At 43.4% G+C, this 18,873-nt stretch overlaps 1 protein-coding gene across 8 annotated transcripts in view; it reads left to right on the top strand.

Moving 5' to 3' along the window:
* Immp2l (inner mitochondrial membrane peptidase subunit 2) overlaps positions 1-18,873 on the top strand; it is an 868,678-nt gene that overhangs the window by 37,059 nt on the left and 812,746 nt on the right. For all 8 annotated transcript variants that reach the window (XM_052738392.1, XM_052738391.1, XM_052738395.1 and 5 more), the window contains exon 3: positions 12,348-12,484. In XM_052738392.1, the coding sequence (XP_052594352.1) occupies positions 12,350-12,484 (135 nt within the window). In that variant the 5' untranslated portion in view covers positions 12,348-12,349. The remainder of the gene's footprint in view (positions 1-12,347; positions 12,485-18,873) is intronic.

Genomic DNA, 18,873 nt, shown 5'->3' on the forward strand with positions numbered 1-18,873 from the left:
CTTATAGATTTTGTTTTATATGGTTTCTAAAAGACCTGCCATCCCCTGTTCTCACTACCTCAATTTTTCTTTGATAAATATGTTTTCTTGTCCAAAAGATTTACCAAATGTAATTTATTTTTATGTTATTTCTAACATTTTAATGAAAGAGTTAAAGATATAGAAGAGTTATAAAAATTTTATAATGATCACTCTGACTTCTGTGTTTATGTGTGTGGTTTATGTGTGTGTTGGTGCGTGTGCATGTGTGTGGAGGCCAGAGATTGACCTTGGGTATCTTCCTTGACTGTGCTCCACCTTATTTCCTGAGACAAGGTTTTCACTGACCCTGCATTTCATTGTTTCAGCGATGCTGGCTGGCCAGGGACTCCAGGCATCTGCCAGTCCCTGCTGCCCCAGTCCTCGGGTTAGAGATACTCGCTGCTCTGGCCGGCTATGATAGGCATTCGTAAGCCAAGCACCTGTAGTCTAACTCCCTTATTCTTGTCAGCCTGCGCGTTATGTTTTTTACTTGGCACAGTTCTGGCCCTTATTTTCCCTTTCTTGCCTTTCTTTATGACAGTGATCTGATTTATTCTTATCTTATCTGGCACAGGCATGCATTTCCATCTATCTATCTATCTATCTATCTATCTATCTATCTATCTATCTATCTATCTATCTGTTGTTTTTGAGACAAGATCTTCCTTTTTAAGCCCACACTCTTGAACTTGTCATGTAGCTTAATTAGCTTTGAACTCATGGTAATCCTTCTGCTTCAGCCTCCCAGGTGCTAGGTTTGGAGGTATGTGCATCATTCTCAGTATCTGTTTTTTAAAAGATTTTCAAAACACAGCAGTACTAAACACGTATCTGGCACTTGCTAGTTCTTATCAGCTGACCAGTAATAATTGTTCTTAACCTGTCCTATTTTGGAATGGGGAAGGTTCCAAAGAGAAAGAAACTATCGCTATATTTGTCTCAGGTGGCTTTGACTGTCAATTTGATACAACCTAGGTCACTTGAAAAGGAAGTCTTAATAGAAGGCCTGGTCAGATCAGATTGGCCTGTGTACATGCCTGTGGTTCATTGCTTTGCTTCGTCACTGATGTAAGAAGGCCCGGACCAGTGTGTGAAGGGTTCCATTTCCTGGGCAGGTGCTCATAGCCCGTATAAGAAGCTAGCTAAGCATGAGTCTGGGAGTGAGTTAGCAAACGGTGTTCCTCCACTGTTTGGCTTCTGTTTCAAGTTCCCGCTTGAGTTCCTGCCCTGACTTCACTCAGTGATGGGACTGTAAATCGTAAGCTCGGAAGGTTTTATTGCAGCAACAGAATGAAGCTAGAATGGTCTTTATTAGGTCTTATAGCAACTAGAAGGTTTACTTCATGGTTTTTTTTTTTTTTGTGTGTGTGTGTGTTTTTACTTTTTACTTAAAAATGGATACGAATAGTTATTCCCCCTCTACCCTTCTTTGAGACAGAGTCTCTCTGTTGTAGCCCTGGCTGTCCCAGAACTTGCTACCTAGACCAGGCTGGCTTCAAACAGAGATCCTCTGCCTCTGGAGTACTGGGATTAAAGGCGTGTACCACCACACCTGGCATGAATGCTTTTAATCTCCCCAAATCCCATGGATTTTCATCAGTAAAGGTAGTTGGATCAGTGAGATGATTCGTCTGAAGTCATGATCTGTCTTCATTTTTGTTTCTTGTGTTGTTGAGGGAGAGATGCTGGGCCTCCTGCTTGCTAGGCAAGTGTTCTCACCATAAGACATGTTTCCTGTTACAAATGAGCCATGGTCTGAACACCAGCACTTCCCTGCCCTCTGCTGATGCTGCTTTCACAGACACAGGCCGGGCAGGGCCTGCACGCCCCTAGACCCACAGAGGCAGGGTGGGACTTGCATGGTCACTGGCACTGGGGGCGGTGTGGCCAAGTTGAGGCTGCCCTTAGCCCAGACTTGGGAAGCCTTTATGCATTTCTACAGTCTGGTTGCTTCCTGGCAGTATTTTCCTTCTTTGCCCGTTATTTTAAAGTATGACTTTGAAAATAGTTTGCTTTAAACACCCCTGACTCAAACTGAGTATATCACATGTCTTAGATACATGTCAGTTTAACAGTAAAGACTTACAATTTTCTGTATTAAAGATGCAATGTTAAGTCAAGATAAAGGACTCTTTACTCAGCCTCCCAAGGTTTTCTGTCATTGAGTCTCTTTGCTAGAATGCAGCATGTTTTATAGCTAACCTTTATCATACTTCTTTTTAATTTTTGACTGTTTTTCTTAACTGCTCATTTTTCTTGACACTTTTATGCATTTTGAGAATTTTCAAGTGAAAAATGCTATGCCAGAAAAGGAAGGTATGGAATTGATACTGGGTTTTAAGTTCTAAAGATTACCAAGTATCTGTTTTATTGACTTATGTATGTTAATAAGAACATTTTGCATGTAGTGCTGTGTAGTTAAGCCGGGGCCTTGTGTGTGCTAACACACTGTATCAGTGAGCTCTTTCCTAGGTCACTGTACCACAGGTTACCGCATGTTATTGTTTGAATATGGTGTAGGCATCCAAGCACATGCAGACAGACAGTGCCTGTTGTGAGTGTAAGTGGGTGCACTGTTGGTGTTTGGTGGTGAGGATAAGTTTCAGTAGTGTCATCTGTCACCTGTCACCCAGGATTGAATCCTGGTGGCTTTATGAGGAGAGGAAGACAGCTTTACACTCCCTGGTAGTTCTCAGTTGATGAGGTCTGCCCCTGGCTTCTGAGGATAGGACCTTTCTCTGTGAACTTCTGTGACTGATCTGAGCCTTGTGCAGCCAGCATCACTTGGTACGTCAGTGTCCAGCCTTCTTGCTCTCCACAGTTACCTTTCTGGACCTTCCCTCAGCCCTGGCCGGATTAAACTGAGGCCCCTTGACCCGAAATACTCCCTTATACGAGGTCCCTGGAGTAGCCCAGTTTTTAACCATGGAGTCTCTATTGCTGCTCTCCCAGCCATCTGGAGTGACAGAATGGGATTTCTTTCCACCACTGTCCCCTCTATTAGAGGACTGTTTTACCAGAACCCTCGCTGGGTTTAAGGCTTGGGGTGGGTGTAGGTTTACTCTGAGGGGGGGACTGCCTGGCTTGCACCTGGTTTACTTTCTGCTTCACTTCCCTGCTCCTGGGAACCAAGCAGCCGAGCCTGGCTTCCTTTCTGGTGTAGCCTGTCCTTTCCCTGTATCTTTTACTTCTTTTATGTGTTCCTGAAGCTCTCTAGCTCTTTGGGATATAGACTATTTTTTTCTTACTCTGTCTCTTTCATTGGCTTACACAAAGTGAGCCTTTAGTCATCTTTCTTATGCAAATGTGGTAACCAGTATATATGGTGTGTGTGTGTGTGTGTGTGTGTGTGTGTGTGTGTGTGTGTGTGTGTGTGTAGTGATTTGGGAATTGAATGACAGATATTTCTGTATCCCTCCTATTATATGTCTGATATTGATAGTTGGATATTTCTTCCCTCCTCTTGACTTATAACTACAATCAGATTGTCAGTTAGGTTGTGTATAAGGTGCTTATTGCTTTCAGACTTTCCACACAACTTTTATAGTGTTTATTATGGGGATGACTTCATAGCAATTTATTACCCTTGTTGCTATGGACAAGTGAATGGTGACTTTGTACAGGCCAAAATGTAAGTAGACTCAAGAATTGTTTTAGATGAATTTATGCATGATCAAACCATAACAAATTGGTATGGAGGAGGAACTGATAGAGTGGGTGCTTATGTGGCTGAGGTCAGCATCACCAAGAAGCCTTTACTTACAGGTGTTCTATACCAGCTGTAAATACAATTTCACCTCAATCTGAAAGCTTGTTTAAAATTATTCTCAGTTTAAGTACTTCAGCAATGAACCAGGTGTGCTTACTTCTTAAGCAATAATTTTCTCAGGAGCAAAGCTTTGAATTTCCGTCACTTGCATCCATTGCTAGTGGAATGAGATAGCTGAAAAACAATTTTCCTTTTTACGTGGCGTTATTTTAGTGCCATATTGTTATTGTTTAAAGGATGTATTTTGAGAGGAAGCTGGTACTAGGTACTCATTAATTTTGTAGTTTTCAGCATTTAAAATATGAACAAAAATCTAGAGATGTTATTGGAATGATTCTCTGGCAATGCATACAGATAAGGTAATGAAGGATAAATTTTGCCTAACTGTCAATGCTGTAGAACTTTAACTTTTGATTTGGAATGTATGGGAATGGATGGAGTTTGGAGTGAATGTGTTGTTGACAGGAGCATGGCCATGCCAGTGACCCCGGTGCCTGAGTTTCCGGTTGCTGCTGATGGTGTGTCTCTATCACAGTGTATTTCCTGCTGGACCCCAGCTTTTCTAAACAGGTGTCTGTCATTTCTTCATTCTCTGTGCCCCCGGTGAGGTCAGTCCCTGAGCAGTGCAGGTCATGACAAGTGGCACCAGCATAGGGAACTTGACTATTCACATCGGTCATGTGAAGGAATGCCCCTATGAGAAGTGATGAGATAAAGGTAAGGGAGCGTATTCTATGCCTCAGTTGTGAACCGTGGGGCAGGCAGAATCTAGAGCTAGGAGTGTGTGTTGGTGCTTTGGGACAGATTTTGAGGAGTCTTGGAGGTGGAGTGAGAACATTGCAGCTTCACTGGGTTTTAGACTCTGTTTTGGGGACATGCCCTTGGTTTCCAGAGGAAGGGGCAGTGAATTTGGCTGCTTAGGAAGAAATGGGAGAAGGATTGCAGATAGTTGAATTGGCCAAGTGACCCAAATGTCTTCCTGTTTTAGTTTGCAGGATCTTACTTGTGACTCCACAGATCCAAGGCTTTTCTTCACAAAAGGGCAGGCTCTGTCAGATCAGATCCAGGGGGAGTCCAGCCTCCAAGATCTTGTCTCTTAGGTTATGGAGGGACTGGCAGTCAATTCCACTATCCTTTGCAAACTTACCAGCACACTGACGTCATTTCTTATGGGAATGGAGAGAACTGCCCTCTAAAGTGGTGCGGGGAACCATTGCTGCTAATATATGCCAGGGCTCTGAAGAGTTATACCCAGACATCAGGGCCCAGCTCTTCCAAGCAGTCCTGAGAGAGGCACGTGCAGACGGAGGACCTTACTACTTTCCAGTTTTCCTTGTTTTTGAGTATGATGACCTGAGCAATGCTGTCCAGAAGTCCCGTGTTTCATTTCTTCTCTTTCTGCTGGTTTCTGTAGATTACGCAGAGCTTCCAGTGGACTAGAAGTCAAGCTGCATGGGAGCATTTAAGAAAAAAAAAGGGGGGGGGGGTTATGGAGAGCAGATGACGTGCACACTGCCATGTACAGGACCCCAGAGCTTCAGACTCTTGGGAACGACAAAGGCTTCCTGGGTCAGTCTCAGGGAGCAGTCAAGGCCTTCCTGTCCTTGGTCCTTGGGCAGATGGTGACAGTGTGTGCAGGAAGTGTCAGCCAGAGCTTTCTCTCCCCCGATGTTGACTGCCTGAGACTGCTCCCCCATAGAGAACTCCTAACAGCAAAGGTTAACTAAACCCGCCTCCCCTTTTGGCTGTAGACAATAAACCAGCCTCTTTCAGATTCAGTTGTATAAAATTACTGCTGAGTTCTGGGCGGCTGCTCATGTGTCTGCATCAGTATGCATGACCCGTCCAGACCCAGCTTTTCCGGATATCTGTGTCTGTGGGTCTGTCCTTTCTCATTCCTTTGTTGCTCCAATCTGGTCAATCCCAAAGCCGTGCAGGTAGCACCAGGCACGCCCTACCATGGAAACGCAGTGTTCTTTTCTTCATTTGTGTGTGGTTCCTTCGTAAGAGCTGTAGTCTTTTATCAGTCTTTTATCATCGTGAGGTATATGTAAATCAGAGACGGTAGGGCTGTACTGGGTCTTCCTTCTGAGCCTCTGAAAACACTGACCTCTCACTTTGTTCACAAGGTGGCATTTATTTTTTTTCCTTCCTCTTTGGCTTGGAGCGGCATTTGAAGGCCCTCAGGTTGTCTTGCCTGCCACATGCTCTGGATAACCCTTAGATGAACAATTCTTGCTCTGACTTTATTGTGCAGAGGATCGTGGCAGTCCTGTGAGCAGCACCGTGAGCCAAAGACAGCCCTTCTTCCTTAAAACTTCTTCGGGAGTATTCTTTCACAGCAATAGGAGACCAGCTAACACACGGTGCAAATCATGTAAACGAGCCTTTAAAACGAGTAAAGATCTGAAAGCAGCTCCAGCTAGAAGTGTTTTCAGAGAGATGGAGGTAATGGAATCTAAAATTCATCTCTTACATCTGAAGTTACCAATTCAATAAATATGCTAAGGCTGTCTGCCCAGCATTTGGGAGGCAGAGGCAGGTGGATCTCTGACTAGACTAGCCTGGTCTACATAGTGAATTCCAGGCTAGCTATGTGCTACATGGTGAAGCCCTGTCTTAAAACAAAAAGAGAAAAACCAAAAAAAAAAAAAAAAAAAAAAACCACAACAAAAATTGAAGGGGCTGGAGAGATGGCCCAGCAGTTTAGAACACTGACTGCTCTTTGAGAGGACCAGGGTTTGGTTCCCAGCACCCCCATGGTGGCTTACAACCATCTATAGCTCCAGTTCCTGGGGATTCAATGCTTTCTTCTGACCTCATTAGGTAGCAGGCATACAAGTGGTACATATGCATGTGGGGTCTCCCTTTTCCTCCTGGTCCATTGGCCGCTGGTCCAAGAGGGAGGAGGAGGCAGAAGCTGCAAGCAGGGTCCAGACAGCTGTGAATACAGCGGGAATAGCCTTCTGGGAGTGAGATTCAGTGAGACACTCAGCTTTATTTCAGGGTGAAGGGAATCTATAGGATGGGGACAGCGGCTGGGGCATCACCTAATTTGCATTAGGCAGCATGGTCCTACCATACAGCAGGAGCACGACACTTATCATATGGACAGCAGTGGAGCATTTGTAGGGAACTGTGTCAAAGCCCTGCTTAAGCTAAGTCAGGCATCTAGACTTAGGGACAGCTTCCAAATAAGGTCAGACAGAGAACAGGAAGCCCTGCTGGGGGAAGGGAGTCCTCCATTTGGTACCAAGCTCAAAGAGCTGTCCGGACATGGTGACTGCAACCTTAGACAGCAGAGCTCTCCAGCATATACATACATGCAGGCAAAAATATTTTTAACGTAAAATTGAATCTTAAAATGAAAATGCTAAAACTTATTCTCTTGTTAAATCATGTGTGCCATTGGTGAAAAAGTATGTTGAAAGTATATTACCTATGTTGTGGATGTGTATAAGGGAAGTTAGTAAATGTATTTGGATTATAGATGAAATATATCACAGAAAAGAAATTAATTTAATTAAGGGCTCACACTAAATGAATGAAATGTGCCAAATGGGCTTCCGATTTCATTGATGCAGCTGTCGAAGCTGCTCATGGAAACATTCAGCATCCTGGGCCAGACACCTGCTTTGGGTACCAGATGTAGGGACTCATACATAATTTTACTTAATATTACAGTTGGTGGATAAGTTAGAATGAAAATATGTTTTTTAAATTGCTTATTTTCTAAAGTTAGTCTGCAGTTACATTTATTTCCGTTTGATATAACGGATTACAGGTTGGGGTGAGTGTTAGGATTATGCAATATATATTGAAAGTCATAAAAACTTTACTGGTCTTCATTTTTTACCATGCACACATCCATATCTACCACTGTCAGTTCCAGTTATTACACAGGAACCAGTCCATGTAAGGTAGTTTCCCCTGAGTGGTATAGTGACGGTTCTCACAGGGAGTTCATTACTAAGAAGATATCCATCTATCAGTTAGATCCTTGAGTAGATGATAGAAAACACTTTCTTTATTTATACCTAACAGTTCATTTTTGTTCTGGAGCAGGCTTGCACTCTGTGACCCTGCCTAGGCTGGAACTCACCATGTAGACCAAATTGGCCTTGAACTCACAGAAATCCTGCCTCTGCCTCCCAAGTGCTGTGATTAGAGGTGTGCATTACCATGGCCAGCTAGTGTTCTTTTTCTTTTCTTTTTTTTTTTTAATTAAATATAACAGACTCTGGATAACGGCTGTTTTGTGTTTTTTTAGCTGCTGCTTTCTTTGGTGTGTGCATTTGTATAAATGTGCATGTGTGTGAGGAATGCTGGATTGGAAGCAGTGTTTCTTCATGTTGTATGTGGCCAGTGTTTGAAAGCTGTTTAGGTAGATAACTGGAGAATGTTTTGTTCTGTTACATTCTGAAAAACAATGGGCTGTCAATCCACACGTCTCTCTAGTAATCTCACAAAGGAGTAATTCCTTCAAGATGAAATGAGGCCGTCTCCTAGACTTAACAGGTAGATCCATGAGTACATCAGTTTTTGTCATTCTTTATTCACAAGCTCCTCTTTCTTGCCTCAAGGTCGTGGATAGATTACATGGTTCAGGGACTGGAGAGAGATGGCTCCCTGGAAGAGCACCCACTGCTCCTGCAGAGGACCTGAGTTCAGTTCCCAGCACTCATAGCAGGGGGCTCACACCCACTGTAACTCCAGCTTCAGTGGTTTGGAGGCCTCTGGTCTCACAGGCACTTGCGTGTGTGTGCACACCCTCTTCTCTCAATATACAATTAATTTAAAAGTTAAATTAAATCTTCAAGTTTTCCATTATATAGTTTACCAAAGAAAGTCCTGAGAAATAAGTATCCAGAAAGAGTTTGACTGTCACTTTTCTGGTTTTTAAATGTTCTTTATTAGTATATACTAATTAATATGTGATATTGGGCTTCATCGAGACATTTTCATGCGTGTGTATAATGCATTCACCCATTATCCTTTCTTGTCCCCATTTACTTTTTTGGTAATGCTAATTTCACCTTTTCCCTCTTTCCCTTCTTTTTTTGTCATCAAGAGTTCCTCAGGTTCTTTTTTCTTGTCATGTTAGTGTCATGGCCGATACCTGACATTAAACAGCTCAGGGGTGAAAGGTTTGCTCTGATTCCAGCTTCAGTGTGGGTCGACAGGTGGAGCTCTCGTCATGGGGCAGAGGAAGCAGAGTGGAGAGAGAGGACAGGCGTGAGACTGAACCTCAGCAGCTGACAGAGTGACTTCTTTCCTCTACAGCCTCCTCCAGACAGCTCCAGTCATCTAAAACACGGTCCTGTGGGGTACGGTTTACACATACACCAGGACACTCCCAGGGTCCTCACTGTGGGGTACGGTTTACACATACACCAGGACACTCCCAGGGTCCTCACTGTGGGGTACAGTTTACACATACACCAGGACATTCCCAAGGTTCTCACTGTGGGGTACAGTTTACACATACACCAGGACACTCCCAGGGTCCTCACTGTGGGGTACGGTTTACACATACACCAGGACACTCCCAGGGTCCTCACTGTGGGGTACAGTTTACACATACACCAGGACATTCCCAGGGTCCTCACTGTGGGGTACGGTTTTTATATATACACCAGGACATTCCCAGGGTCCTCACTGTGGGGTACGGTTTATATATACACCAGGACATTCCCAGGGTCCTCACTGTGGGGTACAGTTTACACATAAAGTTTATACATACACCAGGACATTCCCAGGGTCCTCACTGTGGGGTACGGTTTACACATACACCAGGACACTCCCAGGGTCCTCACTGTGGGGTACGGTTTATATATACACCAGGACATTCCCAGGGTCCTCACTGTGGGGTACAGTTTACACATACACCAGGACATTCCCAGGGTCCTCACTGTGGGGTACGGTTTATATATACACCAGGACATTCCCAGGGTCCTCACTGTGGGGTACAGTTTACAGATACACCAGGACATTCCCAGGGTTCTCACTGTGAGGTACAGTTTATACATACACCAGGACATTCTCAGAATTCTCACTGTGGGGTACAGTTTACACATCCACCAGGACACTCCCAGGGTTCTCACTGTGGGGTACAGTTTACACATACACCAGGACACTCCCAGGGTCCTCACTGTGGGGTACAGTTTACACATACACCAGGACACTCCCAAGGTCCTCACTGTGGGGTACAGTTTACACATACACCAGGACATTCCCAGGATTCTCACTGTGGGGTACGGTTTACACATACACCAGGACACTCCCAGGGTCCTCACTGTGGGGTACAGTTTACACATACACCAGGACACTCCCAGGGTCCTCACTGTGGGGTACAGTTTACACATACACCAGGACACTCCCAGGGTCCTCACTGTGGGGTACAGTTTATACATACACCAGGACACTCCCAGGGTCCTCACTGTGGGGTACGGTTTATACATACACCAGGACATTCCCAGGGTTCTCACTGTGGGGTACAGTTTATAAATACACCAGGACATTCCCAAGGTTCTCACTGTGGGGTACGGTTTATACATACACCAGGACACTCCCAGGGTCCTCACTGTGGGGTACAGCATACACCAGGACACTTCTAGGTCTCACTAGTGTTTGCTTCTTGCCACATCTATGACATGAATATTGTCATAGCATTGGTGTGTGTGTGGCTTTTGGCAGCTTAAAAAAAAGAAGAAGAAAAGAAGAAAAGTCCAAATTAAGTCTTGGCCTGGGCCTTTCTTGCAGACACTTGGTCTGACTGCATTTCTCACCCCTTCTGGACCCAGTCTCAGGAGAACCAGAAACCTTAACTTTCCTGGGAAGCAAGCTGATTTGTAGGTTTAGGGCTGAAGGGGCCTCACGATTTTATTAAAAAGAAAAACAATTCAAGAGTTCTCTGTGACGCTCCCATCTTCTTCCTTTGCCCGTGCCTTCTGGTGGTGAGTTGTATCTGGATCTTGTGTAAATGCAACAGTGAGCCGATGTGATACTCTTTCTTATGCAGGGGCGTTCTTTATTTGCACGGCTGGTTCCATTGGCCCAGCAGGATGGCATCTCTAGATCGTTCACTATTCCTTTTCATTGTATGAGACAGTGAGGGGGAATCTCCTGAACCCCAGGAAATCTGTTAATCACATGATTATAGGCCAGGGGAGGTATGTCTGTGTATTGAGTTCTCATGCAGCAATTTCCACCCTGATCTGTCATAGACTTCCTTGTGTTAGGACTGTTTTCCGGTTTTAAAATGATAGGCAGTGGTATATTTCCTGGGTGAAGATGGTGCAGGACAGGTAAGCCGCCGTCACGGGGTTGGGCGTAGGCCTTTTGAGTTTGGTACGTGGCAGACTGACAGTTTTCATTTGGAGCTGGAGATGGCTATTTTTGTCTCTACTACTAATCAACTTTTGCAGAGCCAAATCTTGCTTCTCCAGGCCTTAAGCTGAGCCAGGAACCACACAGGTTAAGTGAAGAGATAGGATTTTTTTTTTTTTTTTTCAGTGCCCAGTGAATAGCAGGATCTGGGGGACAGGTTCTGGGGTCCATTCCCCCACCTCTAAGTCCTAGCAGTGAAGGAAGTGAGGGGTTAGGTGTTCATGAAGGGGACAGAATGTTTATACCTTCTCCAGGAGGGTTCCACTCCGGGAGTTCTGTTCCCCTTCCACCTGACCTTTGTTTGGCGGTTCCCAGGATGTTGTGAAAATTGTAAACTGTCATGTGCTCTGGAAATGTATCATAATTAGAGCATGCCCGTATGAAGGTGAAGGGACAGCTAGCTAGAAAGATAGTAGGTAGCAGAGTCAGTTTGAACCGGCCTGGCTTTGCGGGGCCTGCCATCTTGTTTTTCACAGACAATCCCCACTGCCACGTGATGTGAACCAGTTATCCTTAGTACATGGACTATCACAGGGGTGTGCATGGGTAAAGGTGTAGGAAAGGGTGTAATAAATATATCAGGGAAGCATTGCCTGGTAGGGAGGGGTATACCACCATTACAATGTTGCCTTTGTGTTCAGAATGTGGGGAGAGAGGAAGGTGTACTGCTTTTGAGGGTACACTCTGGGAATTTGAAATACCCGCTGATGGCATTGACCACACCTAGTCACATGGTCACATCAGTAAGAGAGGCTCAGAAATTCCTTTTAGCTGGGTAACCACGTCTCTCTGAACTTCTGTTAGGGAAATAAGACTGTGTTTCTTTACTGTTAGAGCAGTAGAAAAGGATTTACTTTTGGAATGGTTATTTTTCTAACGTTTTCACTGACATTTCCAAGTAGACAAGCTGAAAAGATATAACCTGAGTTCATGCATTTCCCTTTGGGACCCAAGGCAGACTTCCCTAATAGTTCTAGGTATGGATCTGAAATATGCTAGGAAACAGGTTGCTTTGACATTGAGGATCCAGCCCAGGGCCTTGTGGCTGCTAAGCACACACTCTGCCGCCTAGTCCCAGTAAGGCCAGTTCTTATTGTTTTCCTGTGGGTTTGATGACTTTATCTGTTTTCTTCGGCTAATTTTCTGCCTGTTGTCCTTGTGTCCCTAGGCATGGCACAGTCACAAGGCTGGCTGAGAAGGTACTTGAAGGCCCTGTGTAAAGGCTTTTTTGTGGCCGTGCCCGTGGCAGTCACTTTCTTGGACCGGGTTGCCTGCGTGGCTCGAGTGGAAGGATCGTCGATGCAGGTGAACATGAACTCGGCTTTAGTCTGTGAAGCCCGCGCTCCACGGTTTCTCCCGCACTGGAAATGGGGCTCTCCCTGTGTGTCTGTGCTGGAGCCTGAGAGGGTTGCAAAGCTGTTGAAACTAAACGTTCCCCTTGCCAACTTTCCTTAAGAGGCTTCTAGTATACTAACTATTATAATCAGAGTCGAGGTGAATAGAGTTAACAACCAAGGAGGTCTCTGGGTCTGTGTACTTTGGTTTTTCTGTGATTTATAAATAAAGACTTAAAGAAAATTTACTAAATGACATCATTTTCTGTGACCGTGGCTATGTTTAAACATCTCTTTAAGACTAAGTTAGCCAGGCAGTAGTGGCTCACACCTTTAATCCCAGGCAGAGGCAGGTAGATCTCTGCGAGTTTGATGGTCTAGAATGAGAGTTTCAGGACAGCCAGTGCTACACAGAAAAATTCTGTCTTGCAAAACAAACCAAAACAAAACCCCCAAAAGCAAATTAAATTATAGTACAGTTGCAGGACTTGTTTAGGTTAGATTCAGTGACTCAGTTAACGTATAGTTTCAGTTTGTAGGAAAGTCTATCTATGTAACTGATTCCAGGCATTCTAGTATGCTACTTAAGAGAGTTGTTGATTAAAATGACATTTAAAAAATTTATATTAATTAGCCGGGCGATGGTGGCGCACGCCTTTAATCCCAGCACTCGGGAGGCAGAGGCAGGCGGATCTCTGTGAGTTCGAGGCCAGCCTGGGCTACCAAGTGAGTTCCAGGAAAGGCGCAAAACTACACAGAGAAACCCTGTCTCGTAAAACCAAAAAAAAAAAAAAAAATTTATATTAATTATTACTAGTGTGTGTGTGTGTGTGTGTGTGTGTGTGTGTGTGTGTGTGTGTGTTCAGGTGTGTGCATGCTATGGCTATAAAGCTGTAGTGCATATGTAGAGGTCAGAAGATAATTTTATGGAGTATGAGTTCATTTGTGTTCCAGGGATTGAATTCTTGGAGCCAGGCTAGCTCAGCAAGCTTTTTTATCTGCTGAGTCATCTTGTTAGCCCACATTGATTAAGAATATTAAATGCAGCCGGGCGGTGGTGGCGCACGCCTTTAATCCCAGCACTCGGGAGGGAGAGCCAGGTGGATCTCTGTGAGTTCGAGGCCAGCCTGGGCTACCACGTGAGTTCCAGAAAAGGCGCAAAGCTACACAGGGAAACCCTGTCTCGAAAAACAAAAACAAAAACAAAAAACAGCACCAACAAAAAAAATATTAAATGCAGTTTATAGTGGAAGAACTTTGGAGTGGAGACTTCCAAAAATCATGTACAGATAATTTTGTGGAATAACTCAGAAGGTTTTATCGAGGAACTGGTGTTTAGAAGCTCACTTCATGGCAAGTTTTATGTAGCTGAGCATTTTGTACCAGGATTTTCTTGGTTGTCATCAACATGTGTTAAGGTCATGCATTGTGCCAAATAGCTCTGTTTAATAAATATATAAAGTGAATATATAGACTTTCAAGAGATTATAACCATGCAGAGTAATCCAGTTAGTTTTTTCCTTTTGTTTTACTTAGAGCTAGTTAAAACTCTAGTTTTAAGGAATAAGGATGAATGTTCTTTATCATAATTATGGTGTTAAAAATCAGACCCCTTCATAAGTGTGGAAGTCAGTGAGATAAGGAAAACCAGCGGGCTGGTAGGTTGTGGCCTCTGTGGGAAGCTAATGTTCAAGCTAGGTTGTATTTACATTTGCCTCTGCTTCTATTGTTTGAGGGATCCTTAGACCCTCCTCTTGGTCAGATGATCTTGACCTCAAACCATCCATTTCTGGTTCCTTCCACAGCAGGACACCAGTCCAGTGTAAACTTGGTTATTAATTTGATGAAAGAAATATTTTAATGCATACAGCAACATACAAAGAATATGATTTATAGGTGTATATCTTTGTTTATAAATACAGTTTAAAACATTTAAGAAGGCTTGGTCTTTGTTTTTTTATCTCTTCAGTTTTCAATTCCTAGCAGCCATGTATTAGAGTTAATCCTCAGGGGGAAAGGTAGATTTGCTCTGTAGAGCTTTTGAGTCAGATTTATCATTTCAGATTAAAACTGGCTTCTCCACAGCCAACCAAATCCTTTTTGGAGCCCTAGGATCTTTTAGTAACAATCAGATTAATAATGATTTTCTCCAATATCTTAGTAGTACACAATTACCACTGTCTACAGAAGGATTTTTTTTTTTTTTTTTTTTTTGTAGAATACAAGACCTCTTTACTTTGGATCTAATGATATTTCAGGGAATTATGTGGCAATCACAGTATCCTAATCTTTACTCTTTTTGCTCAATATGTTCCTACTGAAAACATGTAGTCATGGCTATGGTGGGGGGCGCCAAAGGCATGCATTACAATATATGAAGTATGATTCTTGCTCACAAGACATTTTTTGGTGGAGAACAAAGTTTATACCTAGAGACAAGGGAGAAAATGTTAAGTCATGTCATTCCAGATGCAGTTCAGCCGACTGGTATTAGCCTTACATAGATACACTTGAGTCTGCAGGTGCATTAGTAATTCCTGCATTATTCCCAGCTCTACTCATAACAAGTCAAGTTTATCCCCTTGGATACAGGTTCTAGGAAAATAGCTTGAATTTTCCTAGGTCTACAAATACATTGGAAGGTTTAGTATGCAGCCACACTAGGAGCAGCAGCTTGGCAGCTGTCGTAGAGAACCAGGACCAGTGGCAAGCAGAGCTGTGTGCTCAGCCTTCTCTCTGATGCTGTGTTCTGCTTCTGGCTACATCTTTGCTTAGCTCTTTCACACTGACTTTTTCTACCATCCATAGCAAGTCACATGGGGTGCTGGTCACTCTCAGGCTTTAAAATGCTCCATCTGTCACCACCTGAGAAACATTACTCTTTGAAATTTCAGCTAGAAAAAGCTGGGGGGAAGGGGAGATTGTGATTGACTCAGGTTCCAACAAATGCTCTTACATATACGTAGACCAACTTTGGCCATCAGGGTGAGCGTTATGGTTGATCTAGCTTTGGATAAGTGTACAGTCTCACCTGTGGCTAGACTGAGTGATCTGTGAGAGATTAAGGATGTGTGTGTGTGTGTGTGTGTGTGTGTGTGTGTGTGTGTGTGTGTGTGTTTGACAGAATCTCTGTAGCCCTGGCTGGCCTGGAACTCACTATATAGCTCATGTCTGCCTTTGTGCCCCAGATGCTGATATTAAAGACATGTACCACCACAGCTGGTCAGAGCCCCTATTTAAGTCACATTATTTGTGAGGATTGAGAGTGAAGTACAGGTGACATTTCCTAGTGGACAGGATGCTGTTTTCAGGTAAAGTTAGAATGGATGTCTGTCTTGATAGCTTCTGAATTCCGGACTAACTCCAGTTAACAGATAATTTAATTTACAGGTGCATTAGATATCACTGAGTCAAACCTAAAATTGTTTAAGAGCAGAAATTTACATTGAATAAATTTGTTGACTGTATAGAAACTCTTTACTGTGTTTGAAGACATTATTGTTAGACACAGCTGTGATGGACTGAGCAGGTCTAGACCCTGGGGTTCAGCAGATTTGTCAAGATGGGAATAAACTTTACTTTTTTTTGCCTTTACTTTTCTCTAGTGGTGGGGATCTCTGGTTTCTCAGCACATCCTACAGGAAAGACTCTGGATTGTTTTGGTTGAGGTCTGAAGCTCTTATGTGGTATACGGCTTTGGTTGGATCCCTGAAGAAGGGCACTCTGGATTGGTGGGGAGGTGTTCTTGTGCTAAGACTGGAAACTATGAAAGGGGGACAGAGAAATAAGAGGCAGGAAAGAAAAACACAGCAAAGGAAGAGAAAGCAAATGACAAAGATGTGGAGGTCAGCTGGGTGAGAGGGAATGATGAGGAAATTAGAGCTGTAGGGCCGTGAGCATGGGTCAGGGCAGAGGATCTGTGACAGAGACTCAGGACAGAAATGTGCTACCTTTGAGTCGGGTGAGTCTAAATGTGACCTCCCTTGGGATTATTCCTTTGGGGCTTAGTGCATGACACATCTCTGCTGCATGTTTGTGTGCACTGGTTCTGGGGAGGCTCACCTAACCACTGATTCTGCGTTGAAATGTTCATTGACAAATCCATGCCATTTGGAATTCATATGGAGGATATCACTGGTTTTAGAAATCAGGTATAAGGTGCTGTGGTGGTATGAATGAAAATGACTCCCATAGGCCCATAGTCAGGGGTACTATTGGGAAGTAGGTGTGGCCTTGTTGGAGTAGGTGTGGCTTTGTTGGAGAAAGTGTGTCACTGGGGGGTGGGCTTTGAGGTCTCAGATGCTCAAGCCAGGCCCAGTGTCTCACTCTCTCCCTGCTGCCTGGGGATCTGGATGAAGAACTCTCAGCTGTCTCTCCAGGACCATGTCTGCTGGCATGCCTCCATTCTTCCTGCCATGATGAGAATGGACTAAATTTCTGAAGTGTAAGCCAGCCCCAGTTAAATGCTTTCTTTTATAAGAGTTACCACGGTCATGTTGCCTCTTCACAGCAATAGAAACCCTAAATAAGACAGGTACTTTGTTGTTTTGTTTTGAAGAGGGCTTATTAATTAATCTCCAAATTTCATTATTTTAATTTATGCTCTGAAATACTTTAAGTATGATTTAGTGATATCTAATGATATTATATATAAAAGTGAGAGAGTTATAATATTTAATCATTTCTATTTTTTCAAATATATGATTAATTTTGTCTCAGGAAGTAGTTTTGGATAGAGACAATATTGAAAAGCACTGGTAATGGTATTGGAATGCAGTCATTTGTCAAATAGCTGTTAAGTACAGAGCACTGCAATAGATACTATGTGTGATAATGAATCAGACACAGACTGCAATGGATACTATGTGTGATAATGAATCAGACACAGACTGCCATTGAGTTGCTTTTACCTTAATAGCGATAGTTCAAGACTTACTACTGCAGCATGATAGATACATCTACTGAAGAAGGTGTCCATCTGACAGACAGATATTTTGTTATTATTTAGTATATTCCGAAATTAAAAGTTGTTGGATTTAGCACATCAGTTTGGAAATTTTAATTTGGAACCGAGAGGTATCTGAAAATCATGCCTTCAGCCCTTTTATTTACTTACTTTTATTTATTTAAAATTAATTTATTTTCTGTATTTGTGTGTGTGTCTGTGTGTGCATATATGTGTGTGTAGGGGCACATGTGCTACAGTGTACTTGTAGAGGCCCAAGGACAACTTAGTAGAGTTGGCTCTCTCCTTTCACCATGTGTGTCCTTGGGCTCAGAGTTAGGCTGTGAGCCTTAGAAGCGAGTGCTTTACCCAGTGAGCCATCTTGCCGCCATGCTGGTTAGCTTTTAGTCAGCTTGATGTGTGCTACAGTCATCGGGGAAGAGGCAACCACAGATTGGCCTGTAGGCAAGTCTGTGGGGGCATTTTCTTGATTAATGATTGATGCGGAAGGCCCCAGCCTACTGTGGGTAGCACCACCCTGGACATGTGGTCCTGTGTTGTATAAGAAAGCAGGTTGAGTAAGCTAGTAAGCAGTCTCCCTCTATGTTCTCTGCTTTAGTTCCTGTCCCGATTTCCCTCCATGATGGAGTATGATTAGAAAGTATAAGGTAAAATAAGGCCTTTACCACTCAAGTTGCTTTTGGTCATAGGTTTTTATCACACAAACAAAGAAGTATAATAGGACACTGGCCTAAGCCATTTTATTTTTGGCTACTATATTTTAGTGTCAAGATGTCATTGACTTACCTAACATCCTTGACTCTCACTCATGGGTCTCTGAGTTAATGGTAGTCACTATAGGGTGTGGGTTTGGTTCTGTCTGCTCCATGGTGTAGTTGCTGTCTAGGTGATCTGCTCTTGTTATGGTTGTTAGCAAGACATGAAGGGATGGAGAAGAAATAATTTAGAAACCTTAAAAGCCATAGTACTTTGGTTTGTTTATCTATATTCTACTTCATATATATATATATATATATATATATATATATATATATATACTGTGTGCATGCCTTTGCTCACAGGAGCCAGAAGAGGGCAAGGGATGCCCTGGAACCGGAGTTACAGACAGCTGTGAGCCACCATGTGGGTGTTTGGAAATAAAGCTGGATCCTCTGGAAGATCAGCCAGTGCTCTTAACTGTTGATCCATCTCTCTACCCACCAGATCCTATTGTTTAAAGCCAGTCACACTGCCAAGCCCAAAGTCAACTAGTAGAAGCAAATTTCTACCTTTCAGGGAAGCTAAGGAAGAAGGGGAGATTGTGATTGTGATTTATGAAGTATCTGCTGTAGGCACTGGGACTCCACATGTGTACATGATGGGTCTTAGAAGTCACTTAAAAAGTTATTTTCCTT

Source organism: Peromyscus californicus, unplaced genomic scaffold (genome assembly GCF_007827085.1).
Source record: "Peromyscus californicus insignis strain IS unplaced genomic scaffold, ASM782708v3 Scaffold_15__1_contigs__length_86483966, whole genome shotgun sequence".
Lineage (NCBI taxonomy): Eukaryota > Metazoa > Chordata > Mammalia > Rodentia > Cricetidae > Peromyscus > Peromyscus californicus.